Source organism: Diceros bicornis, chromosome 35 (genome assembly GCF_020826845.1).
Source record: "Diceros bicornis minor isolate mBicDic1 chromosome 35, mDicBic1.mat.cur, whole genome shotgun sequence".
Lineage (NCBI taxonomy): Eukaryota > Metazoa > Chordata > Mammalia > Perissodactyla > Rhinocerotidae > Diceros > Diceros bicornis.
The window spans coordinates 10,955,985-10,968,362 of record NC_080774.1 but is presented as its reverse complement, the minus strand read 5'-3'; the positions used below and the strand labels follow the sequence as shown (position 1 = coordinate 10,968,362).

General features: G+C 45.4%; 1 protein-coding gene across 1 annotated transcript; it reads right to left on the bottom strand.

Moving 5' to 3' along the window:
- Window positions 1–5,999: 5,999 nt before the first annotated feature.
- LOC131398193 (2'-5'-oligoadenylate synthase 1-like) lies at window positions 6,000–12,009 on the bottom strand. The gene is made up of 6 exons (XM_058531462.1): window positions 11,761–12,009; window positions 10,642–10,930; window positions 9,344–9,528; window positions 8,453–8,685; window positions 7,629–7,782; window positions 6,000–6,489 (listed from the first exon to the last, which is right to left on the bottom strand). Exons 1-6 carry the CDS (start codon window positions 11,935–11,937, stop codon window positions 6,337–6,339), a joined length of 1,191 nt encoding a protein of 396 aa, XP_058387445.1. The 5' UTR covers window positions 11,938–12,009; the 3' UTR covers window positions 6,000–6,336.
- Window positions 12,010–12,378: the final 369 nt, after the last annotated feature.

The following is a 12,378-nucleotide window of genomic DNA, read 5'->3' as shown; positions in this document are numbered from 1 at the left end:
AGGAATGAGGTTTGAGGGGGGTGGAGAGACAGTGAAACGGCAGCTTCCGCCAGGAGGCCGGCTCATAGGCAGTGACAGCAACTGGGGGCTGCTAGGACCGTGCTTCAGTGCTCTATCTCAGCTAGGAATTGCTGAACAGCACACACCCACCTGAAGGTGGTGGCAGAGGTGTTGTGTTGGTCTGGGCAACTCCAAGAAGCAGAAGCCAATGTAGGACTAAGGTGCAAGATTTTTATGAGAGTGAGAGGAACTGGGGAGGGGGCACAGAGTGGCTGGGAAAGCTGTTACACCCCATCAAGTCTGACTCTGAGTGAAGGAAAGATAGAAGGAAAGTTGGCCTTACACCCTAGAGAACGTTCAGCAAGGCCAATGGGGAGTCTTTCAGCCAACATCACCTGTCGGAAGGGCCTCATGTCTCCCAGGAACGGGACTGCCTTATTGTCCCTGCCACACTCAGTCATTAGCATGGTGGCTTTGGTATAAATGTGTAGATGGATTTGAGAGCGCAGCCGCTGGGGCCCTCCATCAATTATGCTTGCACTAGTTGGAGCTCTGCTAGGTACTTTTTCATGATCGCCAGAGCTGGGAAACATAAAATTCTGTCACTGAAGATGCCTTAAGGCCATTCTGCTGTGATTAAGAACGTGAGCTTCAGAGCGAGAAGGACTAGGGTTCAAGTTCAGACTTGAACTTGTCAACAACCCATGTTGACAAGCCCTAGACTGTTTGCCAGCCACTCAGGAGACCAGTGACTCGGGTGATGAGAGCATGCTGGGTCCTTTTGTGAGTGTTTATGGAGTTTTGATATTTTGGAGTCTTGTAAATGAAATGCTGTTTCTTGGTACCAAGGACAGTGTGACAGTGTGACAAGGTACATCAGTATAGCCTATCCTTTAAGCCAGTGATTCACCTTCTAGGGCAGAGCCAACAATAGAAATATAATGCAAGTCACAGGTGTAATTTCACATTTTCTAGTAGCCATGTTAAAAAAGGAAAATGAAATAGATGAAATTCATTTTGACTTAACTTATTATCTCAAAAAATTGTCATTTTAACATGCAATCAATATAAACAATGATCAGTTGTCACAAGTGTGACATCATCTTTTTCTTTATTGTAAAAACTCTTTGAAACCCAGTACATATTTTCTTTTTAAGTAAACTTGGAATTTTTTTTTATTGCAGTAACATTGGTTTATAACATTGTATAAATTTTGGGTGTACATCATTATAGTGCTATTTCTGCATAGATTACATCATGTTCACCACCCAAATACTAATTACAACCCATCACCACACACATGTGCCTAATCATCCCTTTCACCCTCCTCCCTTCCCCCTTCCCCTCTGCTAACCACCAATCCGATCTCTGTCTCTATGTGTTTGTTTGTTGTTGTTATTATCTACCACTTAGTGAGTGAGATAATACGGTATTTGACCTTCTCCCTCTGACTTATTTCACTTTGCATAATACCCTCAATGTCCATCCATGTTGTCACAAATGGCTGGATTTCATCGTTTCTTGTGGCTGAGTAGTATTCCATTGTGTCTATATACCACATCTTCTTTATCCATTCGTCCCTTGGTGGGCACTTAGGTTACTTCCAAGTCTTGGCTATTGTGAATAACGCTGCAATGAACACAGGGGTTCATGTATCTTTACACATTGGTGTTTTCATGTTCTTTGGATAAATACCCAGCAGTGGAATAGGTGGATCATGTGGTAGTTCTATCCTTAACTTTCTGAGAAATCTCCATACTGTTTTCCATAGTGGCTGCACCAGTTTGCACTCCCACCAGCAGTGTATGAGAGTTCCCTTCTCTCCACATCCTCTCCAACACTTGTTGTTTCCTGTGTCATTGATTATGGCCATTCTGACGGGAGTGAGGTGAAATCTCATTGTAGTTTTCATTTGCTTTTCCCTGATAGTTAATGATGTTGAGCATCTTTTCATGTGCCTGTTGGCTATCTGTATACTTTCTTTAGAGAAATGTCTATTCAGGTCTTTTGCCCATTTTTCAATTGGGTTGTTAGTTTTTTGTTGTTGTTGATGAGATGTATGAGTTCTTTATATATTTTGGAGATTAACCCTTTATCAGATATATGGTTTGCAAATATCTTCTCCTATTTGTTAGGTTTTCTTTTAGTTTTGTTGATGGTTTCCTTTGTTATACAGAAGATTGTTACTTTGATGTAGTCCCATTTGTTTATTTTTTCTATTGTTTCTCTTGCCTGGTCAGACATGGTACTTAAAATATTTTGCTAAGACTGATGTCGAAGAGCATACTTCCTATGTTTTCTTCTAGAAGTTTCATGGCTTCAGGTCTTACATTCAAGTCTTTAATCCATTTTGAGTTAATTTTTGTGTATGGTGTAAGATAATAGTCTACTTTCATTATTTTGCATGTGGCTGTCTAGTTTTCCTGACACCATTTGTTGAAGAGACTTTCATTTCTCCATTGTATGTTCTTGGCTCCTTTGTCAAAACTTAGCTGTCCATGGGTTGTAATTAGTATTTGGGTGGTGAACACGATGTAATCTATGCAGAAATAGAAGTATAATGATGTACACCTGAAATTTATACAATGTTATAAACCAATGTTACTGCAATAAACAAAAAATTAAAAAAAGAGAAAAGATTAGAAGGAAAGACTCCAAAATATTAACAATATTATCTCTGAATATGAGAATTATTGGTAATTTAAATTTTTTCCTTTGTGCTTTTCTGTACTTTCCACATTTTAAAAATGAACGTGTTAATTTGAATCAGAGAAAAACACACAATAAATGTTACTTTAAAAATTAAAAAAAAAAAATTAGCTGTCCATAGATGTATGGGTTTATTTCTGGGCTCTCGATTCTGTTCCATTGACCTGTGTGTCTGTTTTTGTGCCAGTACCATGCTGTTTTGATTACTATGGCTTTGTAGTATATTTTGAAATGAGGGCGTGTGATACCTCCAGCTTTGCTCTTTTTTCTCAGGATTCCTTTGGCTATTTGGGTTTTCTTTGTTTCATATAAATTTTCGGATTCTTTGTTCTATGTCTGTGAAAAATACTGTTGGAACTCTGATAGGGATTTCATTGAATCTATAGATTGCTTTAGGAAGTATGGACATCTTAGCTATGTTAATTCTTCCAATCCAAGAGCATGGAATATCTTTCCTTTTCTTTGTGTTTTCTTCAATTACTTTCAGCAATGTTTTATAGTTTTCAGTGTACAGATCTTTCACTTCTTTGGTGAAGTTCATTCCTAGGTATTTTCTTCTTTTTTTGCAATTGTAAATGGGATTGTATTCTTAATTTCTCTTTCTGCTGCTTCATCGTTAGTGTATATAAACACAACTGATTTTTGTATGTTGATTTTGTATCCTGCAACTTTACTGTATTTGCTTATGACTTCTAAAAGTTTTTTGGTGGCTTCTTTAGGGTTTTCTATATACAGAATCATGTCATCTGCTAATAGTGACAGTTTCACTTCTTCCTCTCCAATTTGGATCTCTTTTATTTCTTTTTCTTGCCTGATTTCTCTGGCTAGGACTTCCAGTACTGTGTTAAATAGGAGTGGTGAGAGTGGGCATTCTTGTCTGGTTCCTGTTCTTAGAGGAACAGCTTTCAGTTTTTCACCATTGAGGATGGTATTAATTGTGGGTTTGTCATATGTGGCCTTTATTATGTTGAGGTACTTTCCTTCTATACTCATTTTATTCAGAGTTTTTATCATAAATGGATGCTGTATCTTTTCAAATGCTTTCTCTGCATCTACTGAGATGATCATGTGATTTTTATTCTTCATTTTATTAATGTGGTGTATCACATGGATTGATTTGCAGAGGTTGAACCATCCCTGCATCCCTGGAATAAATCCCACTTGATCATGGTGTATGATGTTTTTAATGTATTGCTGTATGTAATTTGCTGGTGTTTTGTTGAGGATTTTTGCATTGATGTTCATCAGTGATATTGGCCTGTAATTTTCTTTTTTTCCCCCCAAAGCCCCAGTAGATAGTTGTATGTCATAGTTGCACATCCTTCTAGTTGCTGTATGCGGGATGTGGCCTCAGCATGGCCTGACAAGCGGTGCGTCGGTGTGCGCCCAGGATCTGAACCTTTGCCGCCAGTAGCGGAGCGCGCGCACTTAACCACTAAGCCACGGGGCCGGCCCCCTTGGGGAGGTTTTTGATTACCCTTTCTGGTAATTACCTCCTTACTGGTGATTGGTCTATTCAAATTCTCTATTTCTTCTTGATTCAGTTTTGGAAGGTTGTATGATCATAAGAATTTATCAATTTCTTTCTTCTAGATTATCCAGTTTGTTGGCATATAGCTTTTCATAGTAGTCTCTTATACCTTTTGTATTTATACCTTTTGTATTTATACAAGGGTAAAGCACACGATCACATCGGAGAGCTGGCACTGGGTCCTGGAGATGTCTGTTGTAATTTCTCCTCTTTCATTTCTGATTTTACTCATATGAGCCTTCTCTCTTTTTTTCTTGGTGAGTCTGGCTAAAAGTTTGTCAATTTTGAGTATCTTTTCAAAGAACCAATTCTTTCATTAATTTTTTCAATTATTTCTTCGGTCTCTGCTTCATTTATTTCTGTTCTGATTTTTATTATTTCCCTCCTACTGATTTTGGGCTGTGTTTGGTCTTCTTTTTCCAGTTCCTTTAGGTGCAGTGTTAGATTGTTTATTTGAGATAGGCCTGTATTGCTATAAACTTCCCTTTGCTGTATCTCATAAATTCTGGCATGTCGTATTTTCATTTTCATTTATCTCCAGGTGATTTTTGATTTCTCCTTTGATTTCTTCACAGACCCAATCGTTGCTCAGTAGCATTTTGTTTAGTCTCCACTTATTTGTGGCTTTCTTATTTTCTTCCTGTAGTTGATTTCTAGTTTCCTACCATTGTGGTCAGAAAAGATGTTTGGTATTATTTCAATCTTCTTAAATTTATGGAGCCTGGTTTTGTGGCCTAACATATGAACAATCCTGGAGAATGTTCCATGTGCATTTGAAAAGACCGTATGTTCTTCGGTTTTTGGATGGAACTTTTGGTATGTATCTACTAAATCCGTATGACCTAGTGTATCATTTAAGGCCAATGTTTCCTTATTGATCTTCTGTTTGGGTGATCTATCCATTGGTGTAAATGGAGTGTTAAAAGCCCCCCTACTATTATTATGTTTCTATTTCTCCTTTTATGTCTGTTTATAATTGCTTTATAAATTTAGGTGCACCTACATTGGGTGCATGGATATTTACAAGTGTTATATCCTCTTGTTGGATTGTTCCCTTGATCATTATGTAGTGCCCTTCTTTGCCTCTTTTTACAATTTTTGTTTTAAAGTCTATTTTGTCTGATATGAGTATTGCCACCCCAGCTTTCTTTTTATTGCCATTTGTGTGGAGTATCTTTTTCCATCCCTTCAGTTTCAGTTTGGAGTGCCTTTAGGTCTGAAGTGTGTCTCTTGTATGCAGCATATATATGGGTCTTGTTTTTTATCCAACCAGCCACTCTATGCCTTTTAATTGGAGCATTTAGCCCAGTAGGTATTTTACGCTTACAGAGCATCTCCATTTGGACCAGCTATATTTTGAGGGCTCAACAGCCACATGTGACTGGTGACTACTGGATTAGGCAGGGCAGCTGTAAAACTTTCCCTGGATAAATAATCAGAGGTGTGGACAAAGGATGAACCAAAGATGTTTGTCTCAGAATTGTTTGTAATTGAAAATTGGAAGGATCCTGAACTATCCAATATTGAAACATTCCACACAAATGCCAGCTCCATAGGCAGGGTGTTGGGGGATTTTTGTCTGTTTTGTTCATTATCGTATTCCTAGTGCTCAGAACAATGCTTGGCACATAGTTTGTGCTCAATAAATATTTTTAGCTGAATGAGTACACACACACACACACACACACACACACAGAGCACACAAATATACTTCTTGGCAATGCGCCCTGCAGTTAATTAACACCCAACAAATGGTATCTGCTATTATTTTTATTGTTATTGATAATAAATTGGACCATAACCCTCCCACCAGGTACACAGAAGGAAGTCAAGGCTGGGGTTCAGTCTTTTGTCTAAATCTGTCCTGTTGTCTCTCAGAGAAGATTGTCACAGAATAGGCTGTGGCGGGGCGGGGGTGGTGGGGAATGCTCTCTATGGAAGGTGAGAAAGCACGGAATAGCAGGAAGGGGGATCAGGAGACATGGATTCTGGTCCTGGGACTGAAACGAATCACTGCCGATGAAGGCCCCACCCCTGCAAGTGAGGGCACTGGCCCAGACGCCTCTGGAACTCTTTCCCCTAAGATGCACTGGCGTTCAGAGGATGGTGCACGTCCAGCTCTCTTCTGTCTGGGGAGTGGGTGCTGTCTGGAATGAGTTCTGATAGAACTCGTGGCGCCAGCTGTCATCATACAGGTGATGTGCACTCTCAGCCCAGGTCAACCCGTTGTCCTTGCGGTCTTCCTCAGGCTGAAAAGGTAAAGCACACGATCACATCGGAGAGCTGGCACTGGGTCCTGGAGAGCATTTAGGGGGACACTGTGACATGCCACTTGGATCCCCCTCAAGGAAGGACAAGCAAGCCCCAGCTGCTGGGAGGTGGTCAGCAGACAGACTCCAGCGGTCAGCCCCTTTAGGGCTGCCTCAGCTGCAGAGAGCCCCGCGCTCAAGGCCACGCCCCTTCCTGAGCCGCCCCGGTTCAGTGACTGGTCCATGTGGGCTATACAGGCCTGGCCAGCTCAGTCTGCTGCAGGTCAGCTCCCAGAGGGTGGGCTGGGACTGTCATTGGGCTGCGTCCCAGCTGGACGTTTCCCTGTGCTGCCTGCTCCTGATTCTTCCCCTCCATTCAACGGGTGTTGATGCCAACGGACACCCCGCAAACATCCTGCACGCTAACCCTCCCGGGGACCCACCTATGACATCATCACCCCCTCCCCCGCATGAGAAAGACCCCCACCCGGGGAGTGGAAAGACCCAAGTTTGAGTCCTGCTGCCCCGAATTAGCTGTGTGACACACCCATGTCACTCAGCTGCTCTGAGTCTCCCGTTTGTCACATAAATAGGGGGACACAAGGCAGGCTATTGGGCATAGCGGAATGAGTACTGGTGTTGGAGTCCACCGAGTTTGAATCCCAGCTCTGCCACTCCCTAGCTGAGTGTCCTTGAGCAGGTGATGTCACCTCTCTGAGCCTCCTTTACTCATCTGGGAGACGGGAGTAGGAAACACACCTCACAGGGTGTTGTGCGGATTCCATGAAACAACGTATGTTAAAGGGCTGAGGCCAGAACCTGCGCCCAAAGCAGATATTCAATCTGTGGTGGTTGTTATTGTTTAGTATTGTTATCAGTGGGGTGAGCCAAGTGCAGCTCTTAAGAGTTACCCCCAGGCAAGGTGACATTAATTAAAGAACAAACTCCGGACAAGGGAGGTGAAAATTCCAGGAACCCTCTGAATGGGGTGAAAATGCCTGTAAAGTAGGAAGCACAGCCTGAAACTATGAACGTGAGTGGCCTCCGGCAAGAAGCAATTTCTTTGGAAGGAATGGTCTCCAGCTAATGCTGCGTGGAGGGTGTGGGAAGGGGGACAGGGAGGAAGCAGAAGGTCTCACCGGCACATTCCAGGAGCCTACTGGAGACCCATCCCCTTTCTTAAAGCACGCGGAATCCAGCCAGGCTCTAGCCTCTTGTGCCAGCCGCAGCCAGCCAGATGGGTTTCCACCACCAACGTTTCCTGTAGGGTCAGCCGGGTCCAGAATCACAGGCCTGAAGAGCAACAGTTAGAGGGACAGGTGAGGAGCTGGGCTGCATCTGAGGAGTGTAGATGTTCCTGCAGAGCAAACACGAGCCTGGGGCAGGCTGGGACTTGGGGCAGGAGGATGGGCCCAGCAGGGCGCTGTTGCCCAGGGTGTGTCCTGAGTGCCCTGCACCATGGTGGGCAGTGAGCACGAGGAGGAGGAGTCTTGCACTTGGGCCTGGAGACCTGGGTTTGAATCTCACCTCGGCCCTTTATTAGTGGTGTTCCTTTGGGCGGGTCACTTGACCTCTCTAAGCCTCAGTTTCCTCATCTGTGAAATGGGGAGGCTTGAACACACCCACCTCAAAGGATGTGGTATGAGGACTGAGACAAAGCAAGTGAATGCCCCGCACAGCCATTTCAGCGGTGTCTTGCATTTTCTGTTAAGGTTTGGACAAGCGCCTTACCTGTCAGAACCTCGGTTTACGCATCTGTCAAGGGGTGAGCATAGTGCCTGCCTCACAGGGCTGGAGGTTGTGGTTTAAATCAGATGGCAGTAGTAACGTGCCCAGCACAATGATTGGCAACAGAAGATCATCCATAAATGTGGAGCCCTCCCACTTCCTCCATTTCAGGTGCCACGTCTGTATCCGGGGGTTCACTGATGTGGAGAGCTAAGCCACGAAGGGGAGAGAGTACCTGGGTTTCCTGAGCTGCCTGCGCAGGTATTCTTTAATAACAGGGTTGTCAAAGTCGTAGTACTTTGTCCAATAGATGCATAGCTGCTGGTGCTTCAGGACTAACTCCAAGACGGTCTGAAATCCCTGAGCCGTGTTGAATTCTGTTTGCCCACTTCCTTGCTCCCAAGCGTAGACTGTCAGGAGCTCCAGGGCATACTGTGGTGGCAGTGGCTTCCCACGATTCTCCTTACACTGAGAAGAGGAAAAACAGTCAGAAAAACGGGCTTGTCCGGCCTTCGTGTACAGCACATTTCCCACGGGCAAAATCCAGCCTGACACCCGTTTTTGTAAGTAATGTTTTCTGGGAGCAAAGTCACACCATTCATTTACGTGTGGTCGATGGTGCTTTTCATGCTACAAAGACAGAGTTGAGTAGTTGTGTCAGAGACCATGTGGCCCACAAGGTCTAAAGTATTTACTCCCTCGCCCTTTATGGAAAATGTTTACTGACCCCTGGTTAAGGGCTTGGGCTCATAGGCAAATGCAAAGGGCCAGGGCTGGAGGAGGGCTTCCCTCTTGGAGGAATAAGGAGGAGACCAGCATGGCCTGGGGGAGAGGTGAAGGGGCAGAGGTGGGGGTTCAGAGAGGTGGGGGGCAGAGCCTGTGAGCCTCGCCAGATGACTCAGAGCAGGGTGAGAGTGACAGGTGGTGACGATTGATGAATTACGGATATATTGCAAATACAGGACCAACATCATTTGCTGACTGGTTGGATGGAGGTGTGTTTGTGAAAAAGTCAGGGAAGACCCCTAGTTTGGGCCAGAGTAACTGGAAGGATGAATTTGCCCTTTTCCCTCCCTCTCCCACCTCCTCCTCCTCCTCTCCCCCCGACGTGACAGGAGGGCCACACCTTTTGGTACCAGTGCTTGACCAGGCGGATGAGGCTCTTAAGCTTGGCTGGACGCTGCCTCAGGAAGGCTCGCTGCAGCTCCGTGAAGCAGGGGGAGAACTCGCCCTCTTTCCCCAGCTGCTCGCACTCTTTGATGAGCTGGACGTAGATTTCGGGGTCAGGTCTGTAGCCTGCGGTCACCTGACCTGTTAGGGACGAATCCAAAACTTGAAGATGACAGCAGTTCTCTGAGGATCCTTCAGTCTCTCTGGGGAGACAAGCTCACTGGCCGTGGGTGCAGCGCAAAGGGCCGCAGGCTCAGAGCCGGGAGGCCTGAGCTCCATCCCCAGTCCTCCCTTCTCCCACCTCCTCTGCCATTGCCTGGTCCAAGCTGCCGTCATCTCTCACCCGGACTATGGCAGAGCCTCCTCGCAGGTTCCTCCACAGCCCGTTCTCAACCCAGCACCCAACACAGGACATGGCAGCAAGGAGAGATTCCCGACCTGTCTCATCTCCCAGTGCCTTTAGAGTTTCTGTATTTTTCTCACGGGTCCCCTCAGCCAAAAGAAATTCCTAACAGTTCCATTTAAGTAGTTCAGTCCATGCAACTGAATAGCAGTAGTGTGCGTGGTGTCCGACAGATGTCGCTGTTTCCCACAAAAAACTGAAAATCGAAACCATTCCGCGCACCACGTGAGTTCACTGCAGTCTCCTGGGGTGCCTGGTGCACAGCTGGGGAACTCACGTTTTTGAACCCCTGCTATGTGCCGAGCCCCGTGTAAGAGCTTAACGTAGATGATCACTTAATACTTAAAATAATAGTGTGACCTAGGTAGTGTGGTTTATCAGTTTTCCTAACTTGGAAATTGAGCCTCCGGGAGGTTATGCCTCCCATCCAAGTGTTCCTGCAGATTATCTAGAGATCCCAAGCCTCAGCACAGGTTGACGAGGTTTCCTCATGTTTTGCCTAAAAGATGAAATCAACATATTGACTTGATGCCGGATCTATGCTGCCTCATTTTAGAGAGAGAAAATTCACACACTTTGCCACAAGCAGAACTAGCAAGTCGGCCGGTGTTTATAAGAAACGTCTTGCCCCAGATTGTGCCAATTTGCTGTTTACTGTTGCTCCCGTGGCTGATTATGACCTTAGTCATTCTTGCCCAGGAGAGAGACTAAGATCTCCTCCCTGCTTTGAAAGGATGCTCTGTTTTGGTAAGACTCTCAAACTGTGGGAGATTTCTGTTCAGAAATATGAAAAGAGAGAAAGGAGCCTGAAATAGGACACCAGCTGGAACCCCTGGGTCTGGAGGGCTCACCTAGGATATCAAAGGCAGGCAGTACATCAAATTCCACCCCCTCGTTGAGCCGGCGGGACCTGAGCACGAAGCTGAGTGCGCGGGGCCTCTCCCACAGCTGCTTCTGGACCTCAAACTCCACGTCAAATGTTTCCTCTCTTTGACAGGCTTCCAGCTGCCTCCTAATTTCCTGGATGAACTCTCCTCGGCGCTCAAACTGCTCCTGCAAACTTGTGAGGTAGTCAATGAAGACCACGAGATCAGCAGCAGATCGGCCTCTGAGGGTCGTGCCTTTCCCTGAGGAGCCACCCTAAAACAGATGAGAATGAGAACTCACCTTCATTGAGAAGAGCCTCCCTAAACAAAGTGACAATCACCTGAGAACAATCACTAACATTCTTGAGCGCCAGCCGTGTCCTGAGGGCATTTCCAGTCTTAACTCCTCCAATGCCCACCAGGACTCTATGATTTACCTTCTATTGTCATTAGTTCCCACTTTACAGCTGGGGAAACATGCTGAGAGGGATCGTGTATCAGCCCAATGACACAGCTAGGAGGCGGCAGAGATCAATTTAAACCCTGGCTGCCTTGTTCTAGAGTCTGTTTTTTACTCCTTGTTGGTTACTACCTTATATTATTATACACTGCAGACCAGCCCATGCTGGGTGGTTTCCCTGCCTTATTTTACTGAATCTGCACAGTCTATAAGGTTTTGGGGATTATGGACGAGGAGACTGAGGCACAGAGAGGTTAAGTGACTTGTTCAAGGTTTCACAGCCATAGGTGCTATCTGCTTTCAGAACTTATACTCTTAACCAGCTGGTGATACTGCAGAAACTGCGAGTCCCCAGCCTGGCTATTAATTAGCAGGTGGTTGAGCAGAGCTGAGCCTCAGTTTCCCCATCTCTGAAATGGTGTGGCTTGGGATGGTGGTTCATAAACTTGATTGGGCATTCGTTAAAAAATTACAGATGTAGGACCTCACCCTGGAAGCTATTTTAACAAGCTATGGTTCTACCCTTGGTGTGCATAAACCAGAAACCGCCAGCCCCAGACCTGGCCCTTTTGCCCTCTCTCTTTCTCTGGGGAAACTCTTGCCCATTCAGCCACCCTTCCCCAGTCAGGCAGGCCTGGGCTCACCTTCACCACTTTCGACACCCGTACTGCGTGGGGGGCATCTCGGAAACACCTCTCCTTCAGGAAACTGCAGATAATGTCGATGGCTTCTCGGACCTGCCTGCGGAATTGCGTGTCTGGCAGGAGGTAGTCTTCGATGAACTTGTCCAGATTTCTGGCTGGGGTATTTCTGAGATCCATCGTGATGCTCGGGCAGGGACAGGAGAGCCAGTGGCTGCAGAGCTGGCTCCCGGAAACTGCCAGCCTCTCTCTTTTATGCTGCCTGAGCCTGGGCTGCCATTTGGTTTCGTTTTCTTGGAAGGAGGGAGGTGTGTCATTCATCTTTGCCTCTTAGCAAACCAAACACTCCTTTGATCCCTGAGCTGCGTCTGTCTCCCAGCTCCTTCCTCCACTCCCAGAAATTTACTCTCCTTTAACCAGCAGCCTAGAACATCCAGCCTTTCTTCAGACTGTACTCGGAAAATGTTGCTTTGTAACCTCCATTAAGACAGCACGCAAGAGAAATTGTAATTAAAACATGATTTTTTAATTTCCTTCTTTGTCTTTTTTTTGTTGCTGACAAAATTGTTTTCTAGTCTCTTATGATCTTTACAGCAGCTCGTGCATATTACAAAAAGAAAA

Excerpts from the sequence above, each read along its gene's own strand:
- LOC131398193 (XM_058531462.1), bottom strand. The coding sequence starts at position 11,937 with ATGGATCTCAGAAATACCCCAGCCAGAAATCTGGACAAGTTCATCGAA. Across the intron at positions 7,783-8,452 it reads AGGCAGCTCAGGAAACCCAG|GCCTGTGATTCTGGACCCGG; the intron begins GTACTCTCTCCC and ends GTTGCTCTTCAG. Across the intron at positions 6,490-7,628 it reads TAGGCTCCTGGAATGTGCCG|CCTGAGGAAGACCGCAAGGA; the intron begins GTGAGACCTTCT and ends TTACCTTTTCAG.